This window comes from Protopterus annectens, chromosome 2.part2 (assembly GCF_019279795.1).
Source record: "Protopterus annectens isolate FY-2018-M chromosome 2.part2, PAN1.0, whole genome shotgun sequence".
NCBI lineage: Eukaryota > Metazoa > Chordata > Ceratodontiformes > Protopteridae > Protopterus > Protopterus annectens.
Window position 1 is genome coordinate 591,121,497 of NC_056730.1, and position 27,500 is coordinate 591,148,996.

General features: G+C 41.1%; 1 protein-coding gene across 1 annotated transcript in view; it reads left to right on the forward strand.

Moving 5' to 3' along the window:
* The window catches only part of SMYD5 (SMYD family member 5), a 323,990-nt gene that overhangs the window by 178,004 nt on the left and 118,486 nt on the right, over positions 1-27,500 (forward strand). The window contains exon 11 of the mRNA XM_044064454.1: positions 18,059-18,153. Coding sequence (XP_043920389.1) covers positions 18,059-18,153 — 95 coding nt within the window. The remainder of the gene's footprint in view (positions 1-18,058; positions 18,154-27,500) is intronic.

Below are 27,500 nucleotides of genomic sequence, written 5' to 3' on the forward strand. Positions count from 1 at the left end.
CCAGGTGCATTATAGTGGTGGTGGCTGATGTCCATCTGAAAGGCATTTAGAGTTCTTTTCTTACCTGGAAAACTGGCTGCTGGTATCACCGTTAGGGGCAGTCCATTCCCTTGGCTTGGGAATCGGCATCTATTTTAGCAAGGTATCAGCTTTGTTCGATTCAGGGCATCTTATTCATAGGGGTTTGTGATTTATTCCATGGTTGATCTGTCAAAAGTATTTATGTACACTGAATGCAGTTCAGTAGAAGAGCAGTCAGAAAACAACTGTTGGTGATCTTTGAGGTTGCACTTTTCCTCACTACTGTTCTGCCTTGAAGTTGGTGTGTAATGGGGGTGCAGAGAGGTTTGTACCCCTTGAAAAAAAAGCCTTGTGTTGAGATCACCAGGTCATTTTTGTATGTTTTTTTTCCCTACCAAATGGGGTTTGATGTAAATGTCTTTGGTAGATTTGACATGAATCCAATACCACAGAGTCAAATGTATTTACTGTTTTTAGTGTACGACATTTGCTCAGTCTCTTCTGTGACCTTAGAGTTAAGTAGCAGCATATGACTGTCTTTGAGATTGGAGGCTTTTGGCGGTAGTGGTGTTTTAGTACCTTATACCAAACTGCACATGACACAGATTCAGTGGTCAAAGCACTTCACTTCTCCAGGTAAAAAAAAAGTCAGTTTCTGGTTTGGTGGTTTCAGCTGAACAGTCTTCTTCGATGATTGTACCTTCACCATTTTCTGACTTGCAGACAGTCACCTTGTTTCCTTCTGCCATGTGGTGGAGGGACAAAATAGTGGTTAAGACAGTACATGTAATGTGGTCTACATGAATTGTCTTTGCCTTACAAGACATTTTTCCTTCTACAGTTTGCTTACATTGTAACTGAATTTTTTTGTCAACAGACTGGGCATAAAGTCCTACACCTGCTGAAAAGCAGTGATTGTGGGAATAGGGAGTTTCAGCCCACCATTTTCTTTATGCAGTGTATATTCCTAGGGAACTTTCTTGCAGGCATGCTCATCTGTTGTGTCCCCATAAGTGGTTAGTCAAAGACATTCCTGAAGTGGTGCATCCTGGTCTGTAAGCTGTTTACCTGTTTGACCAATGCAAAATATTTTTTTTTAAATCACTAATTCAGTTGCTAAGTGGACAGATCAAATATGCATTAGTATTGAACTGGTTTCGGGTCAGGGAGTTGCTTTTTGCTTTCCTGCATTTTTGTCTAATCTGATGATTAATTTTTATCAAGAAAACTAGGCTTCACAGGGCTGGGATGATCAGTGGTCTCGTTTTGCGCCATTTAGGTGAGGCTTCATCTCATGATCAGGTTTCAGGTGGAACTCCTCAAGCTGCCTGAAGAGAAGGCTGTTCTTTCACATTAGGCAAGATGCATCTGAACCATTAGACTTTGAAGTTAACAGCTTGGCTACTCCACTTCATTTGATATCCAGGGATCAAAATTTCACAATCAGCGTGTCAAGTGTGTCATAGACTTAAGAAACCCTCCACCAGAAAATGTACAGAGATGTATGGAAATTGTTTTTAGTTTAGACTAGGCTCTGGTTTCCACAGTTATTCAATGCATGTCAGAAATGTGTGACTCTGGCCTAAGCGGTTTGTGGACAAAGGGCCATTTGATTGCCACATTGGACTTTCATGCTGGGATTTCCTTAAGGAGACTTTCTTTTCTGCTCTTCTGTCAGGGGAAACTGTTATTCCCAGAGTCTTGTATTTTTGTATTGGCGAAGGTTACCCCCTCTTCCCCGTTTAAACCAGATGCATTTTGAAAAGCTTAATGCTTTAGCATAGAAATCCCACTTCTTTTTTTTTTCCCTCCCAGCCTGTAACCATAAGGCATTGCCAGTGTCACAATGGCCCTGGTTCTTTGACATTGGGAAAACAGCCTTCAGATCCACTCAGGGTTCTTGTGCACAGAACTGCCATCATGTGCACAGGCATTGGAAGTAGTTAGGTAGGTATATTTGTGTTTATGTAGCCTAACTCCCCACCCCTTGTGGTAACATTTCCACCCACATCACAGAGAAGGCTGCCTATGCCCCCACCACATCCATGCATGTGCTCGTGTGTTCTCCTTTACCTGAGAACACAGAAGATACCATCACAGCATTGGGCAGCCACAGAGCACATCCTTCTCGACTGACCATTGCTTTGATTCTGCATGCGACTTCCACTGCACATTACTTGAGTGGCAGAATCAACTAGCTGAGAAACTACCAACCTTCCCTCCATGATGTGCACTGCCCATCCTCCTCTGCCCATCCTGTCAATCACCCAAGCCAGTACTCTATCAGAGGTTGTCTGGGATGTAGTTAGGGCTTTATCCATATAAGCCACAAGGAGGCTGAAGTTCCTTCTCTTAGTAGCCAAGACCAACATCCAGAATAGGAATGAAAGACTCCTTCTTGCCATGGTTGTGCACAAGTAACTGAAGTAACTGCATTGTCTGGATAAAAGACTGTTTTGGCAGGCTTTTTGTTTAATTTTTGTCATGGAAGCATGGTAAACTAGTGTCCACCTAGACATACTCAGTCCTGAATGAACAAGTTAGGGCAGACTTTACTAGGTGGGCAGTTGCTGCTGCCGTCTTCTTTGAGTGTTCTTGTACAGAGCATTTGTGAAGCTCACGGTTGGAGTGCTGTCATTAGTTTTTTCAAACTTTACAAGCTGGATCGTCAGTCAAGAAACCGAGCAGACTACACTGCAGCAGTACTGAAAAGAATGCTGTAACCTCCAACCATTGTCCACAGTCTAGACCGTCCTTTCTTTTTCCTAATTAGTATTGGCCCAGTGCTTGGAACAAGACTGTAGCAGTGATCTTTATGCTCATGGTGCAGTTGTTTGAGGAACTCACCATGACAGTAGATGTTTAGATAATCATTGCTCCACCATGAGCTCCCACCTATCTAGCTTCTCTAAATTTACTGTAGAGATGGCAGAACTATTTTTATAGGAGCAGACTATCAACTTTAATGGGGGATATCCTGTATTAGCATGTCCTAATTGGTGGTGGTCTGTTCAGGGCAACCACATAAAAATAGTTTAGGGCAGTTTTATAATTATGGGGGTGTTTAGATTTGTGGGTTGTTCCTTTTGTGTTCTTTCTCTTCTCTGTCAAGAGTAATGACCTAAACATATTTGTTGGTAGCTGCCCTGCTCCAAAAATGAATTATAAAGTTTGTATAGATTATTCTCTACCTGTACAGTCAAGTTTCCAGCTAATGTTCTGTGTGTGGGATGTAATCAGGGAAGAAGACATCATTATTGCTTTTAGATTTCTGTTTGACAGGACATCTTCCTTTGGCTGGTATCTGTATTTGGGATACGACTGCAGGTGTGATCCTTCATAACTGTACTTTTTTTTACACCAGCTTTCAGTTAATTCAGTGCCTTACAGAACTCTTCAGCCAATGACTTTCTTACACCTTCATGAAGGTGTACCTGACACCTTCTTAGACTGCATGCCATTCGACTCTCCAATTTCAGCTAAACCTGTGGTGAAAGCTTCTTAAAGGGCCCAGTGTATCTTAAAGTTCTCCAAATGACTTGTCTGACCAACCTGAAACCCCCATTTCATGAGCGAGAAACTTCACCCTTCTTTCTTTTTTAACCTTCCATTACAGCTACTCTGTGATTACTTGCCTGGTAAGAAACTTTCTGATGAAGGTCACATTGATCAAGAGGATTCCTGATTTGCAAGCATTAACTGTACTAGTATCACTCCTCTTGTGTTTGTTGTAAAAGCATGTACAATGGGTCTGACTCTGACAAAATGAATGATTTGTTTGTCTCTTCCATCAGAAAAGTGTTAATAGACCCTCTGGTTGAGCTGTGAAATGGTTTATTGAAAAATGATTCTATCCCTAATGATTGGAAGGAAACTTTTTAGTTGTTTTAAGTCAGACAAGGTGGACTTACACAATTGTAGGTATTTAAGCTTGACTTTTACTTTAGAAAAATACTTGAACAATGTGTTGTACAACTTAAAAACAAATTGTAGATAACTGGTAAGAAAAGCCACTCAGCAAACCGTAGAAACTGGTTTATAACAAGTTTATTAACGTAAAATAACAAAGCATCCAAAATAAATAACCACGTACTAAGCGCTTTCACCCTGTCTAGTTATGGGCATCATCAGAGTACTGAATAAATGAAATGTAAGCCATCACTAATATACTACTAAACTAATAGAATAATTGATTAATTGTGATTCAATGAGCATAGCTTTTAAAGTAATACAAACAATAACAATGCTGTATACTTGTTATTACAACCTTAAAATCATCTTACAAATGGTAATTTAAAACAATAAAAATGAAGCAAAATTTCAATAAATAATAGAATGAATAAATAAAAACAGTAACTTTTTGAATAGGCTTAAATATATTTACAATATTGTAATAAAAACAGTAAGGTATATGTACGTGTATGTATGAAAAATAACATGTAAGTACTAGTAACTACTATATCTGAATTAATACTCCATTTTGTATTTATTTGTTATGTTTGTGTATTCTATTGATTTGACAATTGTATGAAATATAGTTGTATAAAATGTAGTTTATTCGAATAATTAGATAACATATTGTATAAAATATTATGAATGTATTATAAATGTTTAATAAAATGTATGAGTATATTGGGTGTGTATAAAATATGTATTCATATAAAATGTGATTTTAGTTTCAGCACACTAGAGATTGACACGTGTTCATTAATGCCTGGCCAAATACAGGCATTAAGCCTGAGTTGCCAAAGACATTCCTTTGCCTCCAGAACAGTCTTCTCATCTCCTCCTTTATGTACTTTAGTATGTGGTTATTTATTTTGGATGTTGTGTTGTACAACTTGTTGAAATGGATGATTGTACAAAATTTAGAAATTGTTCAACATTGTTTCCTGGAATAAATATTGACCTTGATTACTTTGGTTGACTTTCAGAAGTTGCTGAATATTGGTCTTGACAAGTTGCTATCACTTGTATTAGAATAGTTGAATTTGGCTAAGGCTTTTGACACTTTGCCACATACTGGATGTATTACTAGTCTAAGAATGTGACGTTAATCCTTGTGTTATAAGGGGATGAAGTTCATCACAGTGTATTTAGGAAGTGGTAATCTGTTAAAGGAGCAGTCTTGGAGTGTCTGTGTTTGTGGGTGTTTGTGGGTGTATTATGTTTTGTTCTTAACCTATTCTTTTTAACTTTGTGCTTCCCTCTTTTCTAACCTCACCTAAGTTCTGGATCTCTAAGTGTGCTGACAGTTGCAGATTAGGTGCATTGGTCACTTCACCTGAAGATTTGCTAGAGCCAAACAAACATCTTGAATAGATAGACTCTTAGACAAAATAGCCAAGTCTAAAATTTAGCGTTAAGATTATGGTGATGTTTTTATTGAAGCTTTATAGGTCCCTTACATTAAACTGTGAAGTATTCACTGAAGTTGTTATGATGAATGATCTGGGAATAATTAATACTAAAATTTTCCTTTAGTGAAATTGCTCTCTTTACCAAGACTAAGATCCTGAGGACTTTCTGCATACTGCATAAGTCTGGAGGTATACAGAAACCAAAAGACATGTATTCATATAATTGATGTAATACCGATTTTGATATTTTACTAAATTCAAATTCAGTTTTGTTGCACAGACGTTTCCTAGCATGTGTAGCAGGCTGCCAGTGGATGTCAAAACTTGATGCAAATTGTGTTAGTTTTAACAGCAGACTGGATAACTGGGTAGGAGATCGGAAATACCACTGCAACATAAGGGAATCTTGTATAGGTTCTTAGATAGGCTAAGGACCTGATCATTGGATACTTGAACCTATACAGAATACTACCCATTTGTTAAAGAACCACACCCAAAACCTGAAACGCATGCTTGTCAGAATATCTTGTACTTTTCTTCATTACTAATGTCTTTCTATCAGAATAAGTGGTTATTTTCGAATTTGATATGCCCCAAAATGGCCTGAAAGAGGGTTACCATAGGTAGCATGATTTTGTTTTACAGTCCTTGCCCTTTCCTTCTTGATGTCATTTTATAGGGTCAGAGAAAAATCGCTATGATCAGAGTATCTTTTACTGTGGTTTTCACTCTCATCAGCTTACAACAGTACTGTGACTTGCCTATTTTTGACTGTCAGGATCAATTTGCATTTTTAATTGCGTTTCTTCCTTTGATTTTCATTAGTGGCCATCTTTGATTCAACATTATAGGGAAGATTTGAATGTTAGGCATGAAAATGTAGCAGAGTTAATTGATTTTTTTTTTTTTCAAAGTAGCAACTAGTAGTTCAGTGCTCGTGTGTAAAAACAGACCCCTCTGATTAGCAGATGTTACATGGGCTGAGATGGTTTGTGTTGGATCCAGCAGCGTACCCAGAATATTTGACACCCATAGCTAAAACTTTTTATCACCTCCCCTCTCTATGACAAATGTTTTCAGTAATCATGAAATGAAACAAATTAATGACCAAAAAACAGAATGGTGGCATTTTCCTATTATTGAACTTTGTATGTATAATCATGCCAGTACAGTAAAAGAAAATAGTGCAGTAAATACAAGGAAATACATTATTGTATTTCTGAAAAAGATAAAGCTTACTCCTACAAACTGGTTTGTAGCATTATAAAGAATGATAGTTTCTGTTTTTTGAACCTTAACTTCTGCAGATGTATTGATGATTTTGTCAAAATGTATCTTTGTATATTCATGCTGTGTAGGCAGTATAGCCATAGTTGTCAGTATGTCTTTGCTCATAGTTAGTTGATCAAAGAACACCTTTAATTTTAATTTCAAAATGGACTTTCAGAGTATTAAGTAACATCTGCTGAACACTTATTCCTGGCCTTTGACCCTACCGCTTAATTGTCCAGATTTTGCAGAATGTCCAAATTTACACCTCATAAAATTTGTGGTTTTCTGCCATATTGAGCTCATTAAATAATGACATGCATTTGTCTTTCAGACCAACGCATACTAATTCAAATTCTGTTATTCTAGTAACTTGTTTAAATTGTATGAGCAATATTTGAAACCTGTCCCTATATTTTGGCCTTTGACATCATTATTTTTAGGCTTTGTCCAGATGTCTTGCATTAAGAGGCATCCCCCCCCCCCGATACCGATTTCCTGAGAGACAGAGACGCATTACTTTTTTTTCAATGAACAATGCTAATAATATAAATTTGGAGCATGTGTGAAGCTCAAAACATCATTTAAATTTCAACAAGCGTGATCATCAGGAGTTTAATCTTCGGTGACTCGTAGTGGAAGAATTTACTACATCCTTGTTTTAAAAAATCAAGGAGAATATCCAGTAGATATAAAAGGTTTACACACCCCTGTTAAAATGAGACCACAATAAATAATTTCAAAACTTTTCCCACCCTTAATGTGTCCTGTAACCTGTACAATTCAGTTGAAAAACAAACAAATCTGTTGGGGGGGGGGGGAATATAAAAAATGTCCAATAAGCTGGTTGCAGAAGTGTGCACACCCTTAAACTAATATTTTGTTGAAGCACATTTTGATTTGATTACAGCATTCAGTCTTCTTGGGTTACACACCTGCCATCACTTGTCTGATTAACCCCAAATAAAGTTCAGCCGTCCTAGTAGGATTTTCCTGACATTTACTCAGTTGCCTGCTACAGCAAAAGCCATGGTTCACAGGGAGCTTACAAAGCATCAAAGGGATCTCATTGTTGAAATGTATCATTCAGGAGAATGGTACAAAAAAATTTCCACAGCATTGGATATACCTTGCAACACAGTGAAGACAGTCATCAAAAAGTGGAGAAAATATCGGACAACACTGATGTTGCAAAGAATTGGACGTCCCTCCAAAATTGATGAAAAGACAAGACAAAAACTGGTCAGGGAGGCTGCCAAGAGACCTACAACAACACTGAAGAAACTGCAGGAATTTCTGGCAAGTACTGGTTGTGTACTACATGTGACAGTAATCTCCCGTATTCTCCATATGTCTGGGCTATGGGGTTGGCTTGCAAGACGGAAGACTTTTCTTACACAGAAAAACATCCAGGCCCAGCTAAAATTTGCAAAACAATACATCAGGTCTCCCAAAAGCATAAATGTGTCATGGTCTGATGAGACTAAGGCTGAACTTTTTGGCCACAATTCCAAAAGGTACGTTTGGAGCAAAAACAACACTTTGCATCACCAAAAGAACACCATCTCCCCATGGTGAACCATGGTGGTGGCAGTATCATGCTTTGGGGTTGCTTTCCTTCATCGGGAACTGGGGCTTTAGTCAAGGTGGTAGGAATTATGAATGGTTCCAAATACCAGTCACTTTTGGCCCAAAACCTTCAGGCGTCTGCTAGAAAGCTGAAGATGGAGGAATTTCACCTTCCAACACGACAATGACCCCAAGCATACATTCACATCAAGAAAAGAAAGGCTTCATCAGAAGAAAATTAAAGTTTTGGAATGGCCCAGCCAGAGCCCAGACCTAAATCCAATAGAAAATCTGTGGGGTGACCTGACGAGGGCTGTGCACAAGAGATGCCCTCACAATCTGACAGATTCGGAGTGCTTTTGCAAGGAAAAGTGGGCAAATATTGCCAATTCAGTATGTGCCATGCTGATAGACTCCTAGCCAAGAAGATTGAATACTGTAATTTAATTAAATCAAAAGATGCTTCAACAAAGTATTGGTTTAAGGGTGCGCATACAAAGTATTAATTTAAGGGTGTGCACACTTGTGCAACCAGCAATATTGTACGTTTTTTATTTTTTTGGTCTTTAAACCAGTCTGTATGCATTTTCATCTTGTATTCTGTAAGCTGAGATGAGGGTGAATAATGTAGTTGATGAGCTGAATCTCAGTCCATAGGCACCTGTATAACAAAGTAAACCCAACTCTTCTGCTTTGGAGAGGAGTGGTTCTTCATACTAGAAGTATACATAGAAAGATCTGGTACTGTACCACTAGACTAATGACTTCAGGAAAACTATTTTTTGATCAGTCTTTGAAGCCATAGAAATACCCTTGTTTAGGTTCATAGGTGTTACTAGGCTAACAAATACAAGGGCCTTTTTAAGCCTAGCTATTCATCCCAAATCTCTGATGAGTTCTGGTACCCTTGGTAAATGTAAGTAGGGGCTTGGGAGATGAAACATTTACAAGCAGGGGCCTGGGCGATGAACCATTTACAGGTTACCTGTGTCCATCAGAGACATAGATGCCAAGCCGGGGATGAATTTCCTGCTCCCCATCCAGTTGTCCGAATTACACTTGACTTGGGCTAGGGAAGAACTGTGCTTGGCAAGGTGGAAGCGATTTTACAATGGGAGCTGCCACCACTGTTGTCATTTTCAGAAATGAGTCTGCTCAGATGTTTTTTGATGTTACTACCTGGTATTAAGTATGCACCTTTCCCCGAGTGTTGCAGATTGGCTAGTTAATTCAGAAATTGAGCTGGCTTTGCTTCTGCAGCATTAGTATGTCCTGCAGCATACTGTCCAAGGACTATCTTTGCTTCTGCAGTGTTAAAGGGCATGCTGTATCCAACCAAGCAGGTCCAGGGTCAGATGTTCACTTTCCTTGGTACTTCTATTTATGTTAAGTTATTGCAGCAATAATCCTTATGTCAAGCATAGCACAGTTATATGATGGAAGTCACCATAACCATAGCGGCACAGATCCTTTGATTGTAGGATCATTGCTGCATTTAGTATTCTTACATTTTCCCTCTTCTTCCCAATAAAGACAATTCTCTGATTTATTTTCGTGAGTCTGTCTCGCACATTCCATCATGTGTGTTTGTTTGAGGTAGGAGGTTGTAATTCGAGAGGATGCTTTGCAGACCAGGCATAGGTTGCGTCTCAGCAGCCTGTAGTAGACAGAGTATAAGGACATTGCTTCACTTGTTTTCTGTACCGTGTATTATTTTTGTGAGGAACCTCTGTGGTCACTCCTGTTGTTGCATTTCCCTGGTCAGGTACATGCCAAAGGATGCATTATACTCTGTTAGGATACAGTGCAATGGAACAGTTATATTTCTATACCTGGATGCCATATCCTTACTTTGTGCAACATGAAATAATTTTCTTACTACTGTAGACACATGATGGTCAAAGGCCAAGTCTCTGTTTACATGTGTTCCCAAATTCCTGACTACTGGGTCTGCTGTTAGGAGGTGTATTGTTGAAGTAATTTGCAGGGATGGCCATTTTGACAAAGGATACTGTTATGCACATCTTGGCATTGAGCTTATGACCATGACTCTAGCTCCAGTTATTTGTGTCTGTTAGGCCCTCCTCGATGATGATTGTCTTGGGATTTCATTGATTGCACCTGATTTGCAATCATCTGTGAATTTGGTCAGCCTAGATGCCTTTAACAGTAGCCTTTACTTTAGAGAAGTAGATGCCAAAGAGGACCAGCCTCAGCACAAAGCCCTGAGGGATTTCATTAGTAACTTGTATTTTGTGGAGGTAAACTCCCCTAGCTTAACTTCTTGGGTCCTGTCTGTGAGTCAGTTAGCTATCCAGCAGGTTACTTTGGAGTTCATACGTAATTCAGTGAACTTATCTAAAATGCCTGTGTGAAGAAGTGTCTTGAATGCTTTTGCCTGGTCAAAGTAAGCAATATGCACCATTTTGTCCTCATCCATTGCTTTGGTGACCTTCTCGAAATCCACCAAGTTGAGCAGGCATAACTTTTCCGTGACATACCCAAACTAAGTTGGATCCACTGTCTGAAGGTTTCCTGTGTCGCTGTTCATCATGTCTGTGAAAATTCTTTCCATGGCCTTGCATGTGATTCTAGTCAGGGTTGATAATTTCCAGGGTCCGTGGATGGCCTGACCTTGTGTAGTGGAATAACAGTTGCAGTTCTCCATTTGCTTGGCTGCATCTGTTTGGAGGTTACAACTGAGTAGATTTTCTATAGCCCCAAAAGGTCATGTTTTATGCTGTAAGGAGGCATCCTGGGATATTGCCTGGTCCCATTGATGCAGATTTTTTTTTTTTTTTGCCTTGGATGGCACATTGAGGGCCTTTTTCCTGGTGATGTTTGGAAGTATGTTTAGAGAGGTGTCTGGGAGGAAAATGTAAGGCAAAAAATGTAACTGAATTTTTATTAACCAGTAGGTTTGCTATGTCCTCAAGCTCAATATTGGTGACTCCATTTATAACTAGTTTGGCACATTATTGTGTATTGCCTTTGAAGTTTCAGACATAACTGAAGAATGTCTTGTGGTTGTCCTTAGCCTTGGAAGCCACTTTTAGCTTAAATTTGGCTTTGGTTATTTGAATTAGTCCCCTGAGTTGTTAAGCTTGATGAGGGAGTTCTTACCTTGCTGGATGTTGCACTTCATATTTTTGGCCAGGATTTTCTTTCGTTATATAGTCTGTTGCGATTCCACCAAGGTAACTTGTTATTTTAGATAGGAACTACAGCCTCTGTATAGCATATACATGATTGTAGAGGATTCTTCTGAATGACTCTGTGTAAGAGAGGTATTCCTGGGTTTTTGGGGGAGGGGGCTTGAAATTTTGACAGGGTGTCACTTAAAAGTAGAAAGTTTGCTTTGGGATAATTTCTGAAGTTTCCATGGTTACCTGATGTTTCAGGTTTTATTTTTATTTGAAAGAAAAAAATCTTTACGGCCTGACCTGTGTAGTGAGGACAATATATTCTGTGGCTATGCAACGTTCTCTCATGTTGACAAGGACTAATTTTAGAATGTTAGCTCCCACTTGGAAACTGGTCCACTGCTCTGTGCGGTTGATGTACTTAGTGTTTCACTGTTGCAGTCATTACATTTGGGTAGTCTGCTGGCAGGTTGCCCTCAATCGGCCTGAATATCAAAGTCTTGGGTCCTGCGTCGGTTGCTGTCTCCACTTCCATGACGTCGGGTCATCAGGGGTATAAAACATACAGCCGACGCCATTTTATTCAGACTTTCTTGCCACGCAGTGCCCGAAGCAGACGCAGTTTGCAAGTGCCGGTCGGCCGACTCCTGAAATTTTCGCATTAGAGTTTCAGAACCGAAGTCTTCAATTAAAGCTAAGTACCCCATTGGGGAAACTTTTTTTTGCTCCTTACCGATGTCAGTAAAAGTTAATAATTGCATTACTTGTGGAAAGCAAATACCTCATAAGGATTTTCATTTGTACTGTATTCCTTGCCTAGGCCCTGATCATAACTTGCCTTGCTGTCGGTTTTGTGCTAGATTTAACCAACGCACTATTAAGCATCGGTATATTTTTGCTTCAAAATATTTTGGATCCAGATTTAATTACCCTGAAATGTCGGATAGCAATCCAACTACCGGAGTTCACAAAAAACGCAAAGAAAAAGACAGACCATCGAGCTCCAAAACTGACTAAGCTTCTAAGCCAGTTGCCGGTACTCAGTGAGGCACTTTCACAGCCCCTGATACCCGCTACTTTTGAGTCTCAGGCCCATGCGGAGTCCGGTATGCCACGAGATTCTCAGAGTATTGTACCCGCGGATCTCTCCCTCGGGTGGGTCCGGAGCCGCTGAGCAGGAACCGGTTTCTGAGGGTGTTCTCAGGCCTCAACATTTCTATATAAAACCGACGCCAGCTTCAAAAACAAAGACAAAAACAACTTCTAAGTCTAAAAAACCGACGCATGAGCCACGTGCTCAGGGCCCTATGCCTAAAAAAAAATGATTAAAATGGCTGAGGACTTAATGACCTTGATCAGGGGTTCCCAACCCCCCCCCCCTGCTAAGAGGCCTAGGCAAGACACTGATTATGAATCTTCAGATCAGGTTTCTATTTCTTCTGATCAGGAATTTTCTATACCACCCTATGAGGATTCAGATGCAGAAGAGTCCATTCCGTCTGCATCTCCTCCTGAGGATTATTCTTTTGGAGAAATCTTGCATACTTTAAGGGAACATTTTCATTGGGAGAGTCAGGATTTCTCTGAATCAAAAGAGGCTTAGGGATTTTCTTCTCCTTCCTCAGCATAGGCCTTTGGCTATACCTCCTGTATTAGACATTGTTGATGATGTGTTTTCGGAATCAAGCATGGCTCCTGATTCCCTTCCTCAGGCTCCTAGTAAGCCAGACAGATATTACAGGGTTCCTGACTCCCACAAATTTTTATTCAAAAATCCTGCAGCTGATCCTGAAACTATCTCACAGGGTCCCAAAGGTGTAAAGGCCTCTACAGCCAAAAATCCTACCCCCTCTGATAGAGATTCCAGAGTGCTGGATAGATGGGGAAAGAAAGTTTATACGTCTGCGACCTTGGCAATTAGTGCCTTAAACTGCCAGTTTCATATGCTTAAATATCAACAGCATGTTATGGGCTTATTGAAACAGAAAATGACGTTGATTTCTGATTGTGTGGAAAATAAAGAATTACAGGAATTATTGCATGCAGCCGAACAGGTTGGAAAGCATACTTTGCAATGTGGTTTTGATTCCTTGGAGGCCTCTTGCAGGGCCGCAGTTACTGGATCTGTGATTAGAAGGCATGCCTGGCTCAAGGAGCAAAATCTGCTTGATCATGTTAAGGCTAAATTGTTGGATGCACCTTTAAAGTATGATACTTTGTTTGGTAATAAGGCAGAAGAGGTTTTAAAGAAAATGGAAGACTAAGCTAAATCTGTGCAAACTGTAAAATATTTCTTACAAGTGCAGCCACCTAGATTCACTAGACACTGGCCTACTAGAAATTGGTCCTTTCCTGTGTCCAACAGAGCCTCAGAAGGCAAATCCAGGTGCTCAAAAGGCTCTAGGTACCAATCACAGGGTTCTTGCAGGTCAAAACAATGGGGTGCCTCTATCTCCAAATCTGGAGGAAACAAAGCACAACCCTACAGTAAGCAGTCTCAATGACTTCCCTCTACCATTACCAAGCACTTATCTTTTGGCAGCCCCATTGGGAAAATTAGCACTTCATGCTCAAAATTGGCAGTTAATTACCCAGGACAAGTGGGTATTAAACATAGTATCCCAAGGGTACAAATTTCATTTCCATACTTTCCCAATTCCAAACGGTTGGCCAGATCTGCCACAAAATCAATGGGCAGAGGCTCAGAAACAAGTGACGTCCCTCATGGATATGGGGGCCATTCAGCCAGTACCAGGACAGGAAAAAGGACAAGGGTTTTATTCAAGACTGTTCCTGGTACCCAGAAAAGACAATGCCTGGCATCCAGTACTGGACTTATCGATTTTGAACACGTTGTAGGACATCCCAAAATTCAAAATGCTGAGTTTGCAACAGCTACTGCCCATGCTGGGCAAGAACTCTTGGTTAGTGACTCTGGACTTAAGAGGTATACCTGCATATCCCAATAAGGGAATCGTGCAGAAGATACCTCCGCTTCAAGGTAGGTTTTATGCATTACCAATTCTCTGCACTGCCCTTTGGCTTATCTACTGTGCCCAGCGTCTTTACAAAGTGCCTGGCACCAGTAATTGCATTTTGCAGACAAAGAAGCATACAAATCTATCCTTGCTTGGAAAACTGTCTCATTCAAGCAGAAAACAAGGACATTCTTCAACATCTGGCGTTTATAAAAAGGATTCTAACATGCCTAGGGTACACAATAAACGAAAAGAAATCACAACTGGTACCCTCTCAAAAAATTACATTCCTGGGTGCAAGCTTGAATACAGCTGCCCAGATGGCTTACCTTACACCAAACAAACAAAGGCAACTGAATGTATACTTCAAACAGATGGCAACAAAAACCCAGTTATCTGCAAGACAAATTCTGCAGGCTTTGGGGTTCATGGCATCCTGCATTCTACTAATTCTGTATGCAAGACTGCGTATGAGGAAACTTCAGTGTAACCTAAAAAGTTTATGGAGTCAATATTGTCACAGTCTGGAAACAATGATTCCTCTCATTCCCTGCCTACAACAGGAGTTTCTTTGGTGGGCGGAGACATGTCACCAAAACAAGGGTCTGTCATTCACTCTACCCCCTGCCACCCAAACCTTAACTACAGATGCATCAGACTATGCTTGGGGGGCCCACCTGGCGGGGAGATGCATTCAGGGCATATGGAGCTCAAAAACAAATGCATCTGCATATCAACCAGAAAGATATGCTAGCTGTTCAGAATGCCCTGACAGCCTTCAAGGACTTACTTCATCCAGGACAACTACTGATAAAGACGGACAACACCACAGTTATGTGGTACATAAACAAGCAGGGGGGGTACACATTCCTATCCCCTCTGCAGACTAGCCATGGCATTGTGGGACACAGCATTGACTTACCAAGTACATCGTCAAGCTCATCTCCTGCCAGGAAAACAAAATACTCTGGCAGACGACCTAAGCAGAAATCTTATGGACCCTCACGAGTGGAAACTGGATCCACAAGTCTTCAGCATGATAACACAGAAATGGGGGAGCCCAGACATAGATCTATTTGCCTCTCCCCAAAATCACCAACTGGACAAATTCTGCACAAGGACTTATCACAGACAAGCATGGAAAGTGGATGGCCTATCCTTCAATTGGAAAAACCTATCAGTCTATGCCTTTCCTCCTCTGCCTCTTCTCCCCAAGGTCTTGCTAAAGGTCAGACAGGAAAAAACAAAAATGATCCTAATTGCCCCGGACTAGCCTCACCAGCACTGGTACCCAATTCTAAGGAATATGTCTCAACTCCCTCCTTGGTACTTGCCTCAAATACCTCATCTATTGCCTCAGCAGAGCAATCAAATTCTGCACACTCAGCTCCAAACTTTGAACATGGCAGCATGGCTGATCATGTAATTATTCAAACAACACCTCTCAGTAAATCTGTGATGGATGTCATTTTGGAAGCCAGAAGGCATAGGACTAGAAAATCTTATGCTGATAAATGGAAGAGATTGTGTGCTTGGAACCAAGCACAAGGAACAGACATAACAAAACCAAATATTCCTCAGATTTTACAATACTTGACTGAGATGCTTGACAAGGGCCCATCTTTTTCTTCAATAAAAATCCATGCCTCTGCCATTTCAGCTCTTTACAACACGGAGCCTCCCATCTTTTCTCATCCTCTGCTAAAACAGTATCTTAGAGGTGCCAAAAATTTAAGGCCTCCCAGAAGATCACCAACTCCTGCATGGGACATCAATTTTGTGCTGTAAAAACTCACCCTACCTCCTTTTGAACCAGCAGCTACTGCGGATATAAAGTTTTTATTCTGGAAAATGGCTTTCCTTTTGGCAATCACTTCAGAAAGAGGGGTTTCAGAGCTACAGGCCCTCATCGCTGTGGAGCATTTTATTACATTTTACCCGGATAGGGTGTCCCTCAGGACCAGTCCTTCATTTATGCCTAAGGTGGTATCCAGTGTGGCTCTTAACCAAACTGTTCACCTGCCAACCTTTTACCCAAATCCGCAGAACAAGGGGTAGCAGATTCTGCATTCATTGGACATACACAGACAACTAAGATTCTGCTAAAACAGGACCAAATCTCTAAGAAAAACTGAGCAACTACTGGTGGCATTTACTGCAGGATCAGAGGGAAAGGCTATATTAAAGCAGACTATTTCTAAGTGGATAAGCCACTGCATTTATTTCTGCTACTTGCATCATGGTAAACCAGTGCCCAAGGGAATCCGGTCACATTCCACCAGGGCTGCCTCTACCTCAGCAGCCTTTCTCAGAGGAGTTCCAACCAAAGACATTCTAGAAGCTGCTACTTGGAGCTCTGTTCATACTTTTACAAAGCATTATCATTTGTCTCTCTTCTCCAAGTCCAGGGCTGGCTTTGCCACTGCAGTTCTGCAGGGCCTTATAGCATCCCCTAATGCTATTTAGTTCCATCCTCCCATCCATAGCTTTGGGATTCTACCCAAATGTAATGACTGCAGCTGTGAAACACGAAGAACATAGTTGTGTGCACTTACCATAAATGTAGATGTTCAAGTGTATTCACTGTTGTAGTCTGGGTTACCCACCCGCCATCCCCCTTTTTTCTTCTAGAACTTCTCTTTCCTTCACTATATTCTAAAGCCTTTGTGGTGTATTTGTTTTTAGATGAAGGTAAAGTTTGTGTTGCTAAAGTGCATTTATATATATTGTTGTTTATTTATATATACATATTTTTGGTCCCCATTTGTGGGTCACCTGACATCTGGGTCAAGAAAAACGGAATAAAATGGCGTCGGCTGCATGTTTTCTACCCCTGACGTCATGGAAGAGGAGACAGCAACCGACGCAGGACCCAAGACTTTGATTTTCAGGCTGACTGAGGGGAACCTGCCAGCAGATTACCCAAATGTAATGACTGCAACAGTGAATGCACTCGAACATCTACATTAATGGTAAGTGTACACAACTGTACTTTTTATGTTATACAGTTCTAACTTTGCTGCTGCAATACCCTAGGTTTTGTCTCGGAAAGGTAATTTGGGATAAGCTTCATAATCCCAGTAAACAAATTCAAGTAACTAAATGAGTAAACAAATTATAAGACCATTTGGGTTTTTGTTCAGCTGTTGCGACATGAGTCCATGCTCTGCATTTTCACATTGCTTTGTGAACCATTAGTAGAGTCCTTTCTCTGGGTAAATGAAGCAAAAAAAAAAAAACTAGCTGTAGCTGGTAGTGGACAGCCAAAGACACTAGCTACTGCCCTGGCTTAGGAACTAGTAGAGCCAAGTATATATCTAGTCATTACAACTTTTCTTGTTTGCTAGAACTTGAGCTACCTTTATTATTCAGCAGTATTTCTGGCCACCACACTGTAACAAGACCCACTGAAATGTATATGTTTCGTCTTTGTTGAGCAGAGGTGAATGAGTACATTCATCTGGATCAACTCATTCAGCAGAAAGTGGAGAGTTAAACAGCATGTGCTCTTTAAAGAGCACACCACAGAAATGATGTAAATTTATTAAGCTTTCTTTCCTTTAATATCAGAACTTTTTCAGAATAAATTACTCGCATAGACCTCCACAGTTAAATAAGTGGAAGCGTTACTTGCTTATTAAATAGTACATTTTAAGAAATGCCTGTGTAAAGTTAAAAACAAGCTGTTTTCTTAACTTGTTATGGCTCTTCTTTCTAGGTAACCACAGCTGTATGCCTAATGCTGAGACATCATTCCCAAATAATAATTTCCTTCTGCATCTCACTGCTGTAGCTGATATAGAGCCTGGCGAGGTAAGCAAGGGATTTTAATTACTCCAAAGTCTGCTTTTTGAATTTGAATAGGAAATATTGGTTAATGTAACAGTAACATCTTTGTTTTGCACTTTGATAAAGTGTACTTTTCAGTTTTAGATATTTTATATTTGCTGTTCAAATAAAATAACTTGGAGGTACTGTTCCTGGTCGTTTGTGGTACTGAACAGTTTTATGTTTTTTGGTGGATATAAGTTACAGTTTTATGTTTTCACTTTGTGGAAAAGTTGAGGACTTTGACATTACTGGAGGTTTTGTAATTTTTTCTGAAAACCCAGTGCAACAATGTTTTCTTTTAGGACTTCTAGGAGAATGAGTGATGCTTGGCAAAAGAACATGTGTATGTCAAGGACAGATTTCATTATAATTCTGAAAGAGCAGCATTACCTAGATGAATTGGAAAATTCTGTCTTAAAAAGTCACGATTTTAAACTAGAATAGAAGGAGATGGAGAAATAATAAACAGTTTGAGTATTCATGCAGTAGATTTAAGAATAAAATATTCAGATTGTCGCGTACATGTGCCCAGATATAGTTTATTCAGAAATGATGAGGGAGTAGCCAGAGGAGAAATAGCAGTTCATTTAACAGAGGGTTTTAACAATATGGAGAGTTCACTTTAAATTTTATGATATGTTTAATTGAATTATTAAAGTATGGTACTGATTGGATTTAAAATTGTATTTAAATTCAGTGGTTTTATGGAACGTTTTATCTGATGAAAGTCTATGACTATTCTGTGACAAAAACGGCTGTAAACCATTTTGTTGGAGTTAATTTTTTGGTGGATTAAAAAGCCTTCTTTGCCTTGCTGCTTCTTTTTGGACTGGTGTATTTTTTACGTTTATTGGCTTTTTTACACCTGTTCATTTTATTGTGGTTGATCAGGTGAGTGGCCAACTGGCTCACCGATAGGACCCACAAGGTCAAAATAGGTGCCTCCACCTCCGACAGCAGACCTGTCACCAGTGGTGTTCCCCAGGGATCTGTCCTGGGACCCCTAATGTTTGGCATCTACTTCTCAGAGGTCCAGGCAAAGACAAGAAGGCCTGTGGCTGACCAAATTTGCGAACAACTGTAAGTTGGGTGCTGTCATTGACTCCCCAGATGATGTTAACATACTACAACAGGGTCTCACAAGTGACTGGTGCCAAGGTTATGGCCTTAAGTTAAATGCAAAAAAATGTATTATCCTACCATTTGGCAAAAACATGTCCCCTACTGATTTACCACATCAGCGGCAACCCCCTAAGCATACAACCTGTGGTGAGCGACCTGGGTACACAGGTTGACAACAATCTCACATTTGACCATCGTGTAGCGGCAGTGATCAGAAAAGCCTTTTTACTTGGTTCATCTCCTAAGTAAAAGAATTGCATCCAGAAAAAAGGAGGTTATTACATCTTTGTACTCCTCCCTTGTTAGGCCAGTAATTGAGTACAGTGCCCCGTTTGGTATGTACCTCTCCAAACACCTGCACCAACTGGAAAGGCCACAGAAATACCTCACAGAGATAATCCATGGCCTCCAACACCTGTCCTATGTGGATAGGCTCAAATCACTATTACTCTACTCCGTATCTTACAGATTGCTCAGAGGTGATCTGTGTCTCACCTACAAGGCAATCTCAGACCCTGCTCAGCTAGAGATGCTCCATATCCGTAAGTCTAACTCCTTACGCATTACCCGATCGAAAGGCGTAAATCTAATATGTTACATTAACAAAACCTGTTGGAGAGACAGGTTTGACTCCCAGAGGCTGACCCATGTCTGGTATAGACACCCATACATGTCATGCAAACTGCGTCACTGACCCTCTTCAAGCACAACTTTGATGAATGGGTGGGAAACCACAAATTTGTCCCATGGGTTTCACCTGTGTCCCTCATTGACAGGGGTGACAGGTACTGATTGAGGTTTCTTTTCTGGGGAAAATCTCTTGGCTAGGCTTGTAAGGGCCCCAGGGCCATTAGCCTAGTAATCTCCTATGATCCTATTTTATATATTTTAGACTAGGGTGGTGGTGTTTTAGAAGGGTCAGATAACTGATTATGCTTTAGGTATTTGTGTTCCTAAGAAAAAAGGAAGTTCCTCTTGTGCTAGGCAAATTCAATTTAAAAACTTTCAAAGCCTTTATATATTCTGCCTATGACCAGAGCATGACAGTAAGAGATGTTTGGTTTACTAGGGTTTACTTCTAAAACACTTGGGGGTGTATTCCCTGCCAAGCTGAGTTTGAGGATTGTGGCTTGTACCACTATGGTGTCTTCCATTTCAGTACATTATCTTGGATGTCTCCCCTGAGAAACAGTTAAAAAAAGTCTAAGTAAAGGGCACTCAGTGACTCCAATAATTACAGTATGAGACATCCCTGCATGGCTTGAGAGTGGTGGTCATGGTGAAGCACTTGCAGCCCCTGCCCCGCACATCATGTATGCGAGGTCTTTGAACAACCCCACCCCACCCCACCCCCGAAGCTGCAGTGCTAACTAATCAAAGCACATCCCACCAAGACAGGGATCCTCACTTGGAGTTCAAACTAGATCCCCCATTTGCCAAAGCACTTGTCATAGTTTCAGAAATGCCGAATGGTAAGGCCATTTTAGTTGTGGAGGATATCCGTGGTGGATTAATAGAGATTTGATAATCCTGTATTCAGGCCCAGACCTGTATGGCAGCTACCCTACCCAAGAGGACACAAAATATTAAACAGTGGGTGTTCTCTCCTAACTCACTGCAGTTGCCTGGACCTTGGATAACTGGTGGTCCTCTACCCCCTACCCCTTCCGTGGCCTTTCTCCAGGAATGAATTTGCCTGGCTCAAAAATTCCTTCATAGCCTGCTCCCAAATGCATATCACCCATCAGTGTCTTGAGTCCTCTCTGCAAAAAGAAAGTAGAAATGCTTCATAGAGGGGGATAGTTACGCCTTTGAAAGTGAAGGGGAAAAATTGGACTATTCCTTTCAAATGTCTTTCCCATGACATAGGCACTGATGACACCTTTGTCCTCTACTTCACCAACAGAGGAAATCTCATGACTACCACAGATGAGAACCAGAGAGGCATCAAATGCCCAGAAAAGTTATTTTAATGTTCTGGGTCTGTATGCCCTTAAACCTGTGGCAATTCATCTAGGCTTGGGATGTTTGGAGGATGCCTTCTTGGCTGCCTGTAAGGTGAGAAACTGGATACCCAGCCCCCATGCTCCTTAAAGCAGACAGGTTTTACAGGATTTGGGAGTTCTACAAGGTTGTTTTTATAAAAATATGGTGTGGAAATGGAAAAGGGGTCATGTCATCTGGTTCCTGATCCCAGTACTCTTCCCAGTGGTAAGGAAAGCAAGAGTACTGGATGAATTTGGGAAGAATGTGTATACAGCCACCACTCAAGGCTTTAAAATGATTAACTCTCAGATAAATGACAGTGACATCAAGTGTGTCTGTAATGCTGTGCATGCAGCAACCAGGGTGGCAGCTGCAAAGTTTGTGCCTAATTCTCATGCCTGGCTGAGGTTATAGTCCTGCCAGAGGATGTCGGAGGGCAGGTTGTTAATGCACCCTTTAAAAGCATCTACTCTTTGGGAACCCAACTATTGCCATATTCAGGTAAATGGAGGAATGGGGAACACTGCAGACAGAGAAACAATGTTTTCACTCTAGTGTCAAGGTATGTTAGGAATACCCGTCAAAATCTGCGCTATACTATCACAGACAAGGAAAGGGTGAGCAGGTGAAGGGTGAAAGAGGCCAGTACAAAAAGAAATGGGGATTAGAAGGGGAAGCACCTAACTCCCCAAGGAAGCAGCCATGACTACATGGACTCTAGCCCTCCCTTAACCTGTGTCACGATTCTCTACTCGAGCCCTGTTCACAACCCATCTCACCTACCCCAAAGATAGCGGAAATGTAAACTAAAGAATAAGAAATTGGGGGGGGTGCAATCACAAAAAGACCAGTGGGTAAGCTGCAGATCATCTCGCAGGATTGTAGACTTCAAGTCTTAAGAAAATAAAATGTCCAATATTTCCCCCATACCACAGGATTGAGTACGTCTAGCCCCCCATTTACATTACTCCTGCAACTAGGTCAAGAGAACCAGTGCCAAAACAAAGTGGGGGGAGTTCTACTCAAGACTTTTTATTTTGAACTTAGGATTATCTTTGGGAGCTCATCCTAGATGTGTCAAGGTTGAACACCTACCTTAGAATTCCACAAGTAAAAATGCTAATATGCAGGCCTTCTTACAACTCCTGTTCCCTCAAGTTCTGATACTTACCCTAGACCTATTCAAAGTGACTACAAATGGTGTCTCAGATTCATGGCAGAAGTTTCCCATTGTCTGTTTACCTTCCTGTCCTTTGGATTGTATGCAGTAGTCAGAGTATTTACAGAAGGCCTGGTTTTAATAGTTGCTTATTGTACAACAAAGGGCATTCACATTTCAGCCCTAACTGTGACTACTTCATGCAGGCGCCATCCTGGTAGGAAATGGAGAGGGATCTGATATTCAGTATGCATTGTTCCAAAACCAGGGATGCTTAATTTCCCAATGTGAAGTCTTATCCCTTCCATAAGAGTTGTATTCATTGGGTACATTCCACCAACCAGAGGGGTACCTCCTTCAAAACAAAGTGGAATCTCTTGGACAATAGTTTCAAATCAAGAAACAGAAAGCAGGGATCACTAATATGGAAATCATGAGGACACAGATTAATGCCCTCCAACAGTCCTAAGTAAAGGTCCTCCTAGCAGGAAGACTGCAGTGATACCAGAGTCACCTAGATCTGCCACTCTCAGTCCCTGAAAGAGATGATCTTTATGCTGCCTTGCACTACAAAGGAATTAGAATGTTGGTCCAGCCAACCAAGAGGATGCCCTTAGTGCAGGAACCTCACAATCTATCCCTAAGCATAGATGTTTCATACCTTTCTTGGGGAATATATTCAGGTTTGTCGGTGCATGCTATTTAGGATGTAGTTCAAAGAATCATATAAATATAAAGAAGATAATTGCTTTGATTTAGGCACCCTGCACCTTCAAACCCCCCCCCCCCCCCTCCGGAGGCTAGAGTTCTTGCAAGTGATAATAGCCAGTACTGTTGTATGATGCATTAAGAAAGTGTGGGGAAGTGTTGCTTATATCCCATCTGCATGCAGGTTATGACTGCCTCCGGGACAACTCTTCAGTCCCAAATGACCCTAAAGGCTGTTTACATCTTATCTTGACTAAACTCAGTCGCATACCAGCTAAACAGATCAGCTGCAGATTCTTATAAGTGAATGTTGCACAAGGAATGTTTTCATTTGCATTACACGCAGGTGGGTGCCCAGTTTATCTTCACATTGCATGCTTAGAGATGGATCTGTTTGCTTGTCTGAGCAACAAATAGATGAAGAAGGTCTGCTGTCAAGTGCTGTACAAAGAAGCTTGTTCAGTAGATGCCTTCTCTTTCAGATGAACAGGTTTGTTTTATCTATGCTTTCTTTTCAGTCACTTTCTCCCAGAATAATCTGAAAAGTAAGGGAGGAAGGTTCATAGGACGATACTAGGCTATTGGCCTGGAGGCCCTTATAAGCCTAGCCAAGAATTTCACCCATGTTCACACTGTCAGCACCTGTTTTCCCTGTCCAGCAGAGAGACAGGTGGGATCCCAGGGGTATATTTTCTGTTTCCCATCCAGTTGTCCAGGTTCCTCTTAAAGAGGGCTAGTGAGGTACTCTGCTTGACATGGAGAGGAAGTCTATTCCACAGATGGGGGAGTTGCTGAGACACAAATCTATCTCATCAACAAGTTCAATTAATGTCACAGACCAGGTTGAGGCCTTGCGTGCAGGTTATGCGAGTGAGTTTGATTTATGGATATGCAGCAACTCCATCAAGGCCAAGTCTGAGACAGCCTTGTATGCCAGACCCAAGTAGACTCTGAGCAGTCTGTATGACACTAAGTAGAGGGACAGGGCTTTTAGCCTATCTGTGTAGGATAGGTGTTTGAGACCCTGGATTTTCCTGGTCAGGAACCTCTGTGGTCGGTCTGACTGCTGCATGTGCTTGGCAAGGTACATGCCGAAGAAGACATTGTACTTCGATAATGGGTCTGATAAGGGAGGAGTACAGGGATGTTATCTCCTTGTTCCTGGATGAAATACCCTTACTTGTAAGGTGGGCCATGTAGAAAGCCTTCCATACAACAGAGACAGCATGGTGGTCAAAAGTCAGGTTGCTGTCAACTTGGGTGATCAAGTCATTCACGACTGACTGCATGCTTAATACGTTGTTATTAATGTGGTAATTAGCAGGGACGCCATTTTCCCCAAAGGGTATAATGATGCATTTGCTGGCTTTCAGTTTGAGGCCATGCTTCTGGCACAAGTCATTAGTTTGGGTAAGGCCCTCTTGGAGGATGATCACATCACTTGGGGAATTTATGACAGTGCCCAACGTAGTCATCTGCAAACTTGGCCAGCCACAGACCACTGGTTTTGGCTTGCACCTCAGAAAAGTATATCCCAAACAGAGGCTCCAAGACCGATCCTTGGGGTACACTGCTTGTTATGGGTCTATTACTAGAGGTGGCTTCCTCTGTTTTGACTGAGTGGGTTTTATCAGTGAGCCAGTTAGCTATCCATCTAGTAACATACAGGTTGATGTCTAGCTGGGAGAGTTCTCTATTATTCCTGAGTGGGGAATAGTGTCAAAGGCTTTACCTAGCTCAAGGTAGGCAGTGTGCACTGTCTTCCCCTCATCCGTGACTTTGGTGACCGTTTCGAAGAAGGCGACCAAGTTTAACAGGCATGATCTCCCTTTGAGAAAACCAAACTGTGTGGGATCAAGCATTTGGAGGTTGTCCATGACCTTGTTTATAAGGTCTGTGATAATGCATTCCATGGCCTTGCAGATCAGGCCAGTTAGGTTGATGGGCCTATAACTGCCTGGGTCTGTGGACGCTCCACTTTTGTGTAGAGGGATGACGGTGGCTGTCCTCCATTCTGCTGGGATGAAGCCAGTACACAGGCTTTGGTTAAATTGGGTGCCTAGTGGTGCTGAGAGCTCTTGCCCAAGTTTATTTAGGACACAGCCAGTGATGTTGTCGGGTCCCATGGAGGCTGTATTTTTTGCCTTTGAGAGGGCATTAATGACCTGCTCCCTGGTGATGAGGGAAGGGAGGCAGGTGCTAGGCATGTCCTGGTTTACTGATGGGGGAAGGAGTGGGGGAGAGACAGGGAGTGAAGTTTTCACTGAACTTGTCTGCCAGCAGGTTAGCTATATCTATGGTATTTGTGTATGTGGCATTCTTGATCACCAATTCAGAGCAGATTTGGGAGTTACCTTTGAGATTGCAGACATAATGCGAAGAAGGGTTTGTGATTGTCCTTAGTGAATATGGCGAATTTGGACTCTGTTAGCCATAGAGGATTTCACCAGTGGCCTTATTTGATTGTTCAGACAAAGGAGAGATTGCTTCCAACTTGGCACCTGCTCCTTCTTGGTTCTGGGCAGCAATTTTTTCCTTTTGTTATAGAGTGCATTTATTGCTGCTGTCCACTAGACAGGTTTACTCTTCCTTGAAGACAATTTTGTCCTGTCAGGTATTGCTGAGTCCATGAAACTATATAGGTGCTCGTCTAGTTTTTTGGTGTAGGCTTGAACATTGGTGCTTGTTCCAACTAAAGGGATATGATGGCTGTGAAGCTGCTTATACCTGCTCTCAGGAGGTTGTAATCAGCTTTGGAAAAGTTTGCTCTTCCTCTGTCCTTTTGGGTCAGATTGAATTGGTTCTCCTTCGTTCTTCTGATGTCCAGGCTGAAGCCTCACATGCTGCCTTTGCAAATAAGAGTCCTCACTCAGGATAGTTGTCCTTAATACATCTGTTTGTCCTGTGACTCAGAGGTACATCTGAATAAGTTTACAACCAGACAAAAACAAACTGCTGTAATCTCATTCAGAAAATAAGTAAATTGCTTCTAGCAGGGGACTAGCCTCAAATCTTCCAAACTTCTGTTTACCAACTCCGCAGTCACTCAAACAAGAAAGGCAAAATCTCCCAAAAGAAGGGAATCATCGTTGGCAAACACGTAGAAATTGTGCTGACCGTGATTTCCCACGGAAAACAGTGACTGGGTAACTCCATTTTATATGTTGAACTTGACCAGTTGACACCTCATCCAGTTTAAACTCTGCAGGGTTTAAGGAGGCTAGCGCAGTTTAACCTAAACACTGCATCTTACTGCCAGGATAGTTATAAATATTTTGTTTTTCAAGTACTAGTTCCCTGAGGATATGCTGGTTGTCATTGAGGAGGCTAGAGAGCCTATCATGAGAAAATCCTGTTCATCCAGGTGGAAGCATTTTTCTTTCGGATTTCAAAGAAAGAATCAGGACCCTCTCACAACATCAGTGTCCCTGGTTTTGCAATACCTAAGTCAGTGTTAGGCTTGGCCTATACCTATGCAATGCTGTGTCTCAGGCCTTTCAGCCTTCATGCATATGGGTCCTTCTCTTGCATCTCTGCAGCCTCTTAAACACTTGTCATTACATCTGAGTGACGCCTCCAGGTGTATCTGCAGTAAATGTCTACTGATGCCTCTAGGCATCAAATATTGCTTGTTTATATTTACATCAATAATTACAAAACCATGCTATGTACAAGGTTTTAAAAGATTTTATCTTAAAGCTTACACAATGGCAAACTCAACTGCATTAATATTTGACCTCTGTTTAGTGCAGGTAAATGGATATTAACTGTTTTTATGATATTAATTTATATAGATATTTTCACATTTTCCAAATAATCTCAACAATCAAGTAACGCAGACAGAGCTCCTTAGCCTCATATGTAAGCTCTCAGATGAATAAAATGCTTGACAGTATGTGCGTAACTTGAGTGGTTGTTGAGATATTGTAAGTTCAGCTACTGTGCTTACTGTGACTTATAAAATTAGGTGCAAGACCTAGAAGCTAAATAATACTACCACTAAAAAAATAGTTTATGCTGAAGAGTTATCCATTTATACATCTTTCATAATCTCTATGGTTCCAGAAATATGAACAGTTGTTTGAAATGTGAAGACATAAATTTTATTCTGTCAAAAGGCTTAGGCTTCACCCATTGGAAGTTAGAGTGTAAACTTCCTGAGCTCCATTGGAGTGAATGAATTAAGGGAATCCTACACTTTACACCACTTAAAGTGTGTTTACTTCTCCATGGTGCTTGAATTATCCTGGAACAACTGTGGCAGCCTCCTTTCAAACCTGCTGCTTAGCCCCTCTCAATTATTAAACACGGAAAATTGCTGTGTTACTTGATATCACATCACCTAGAAGTATTT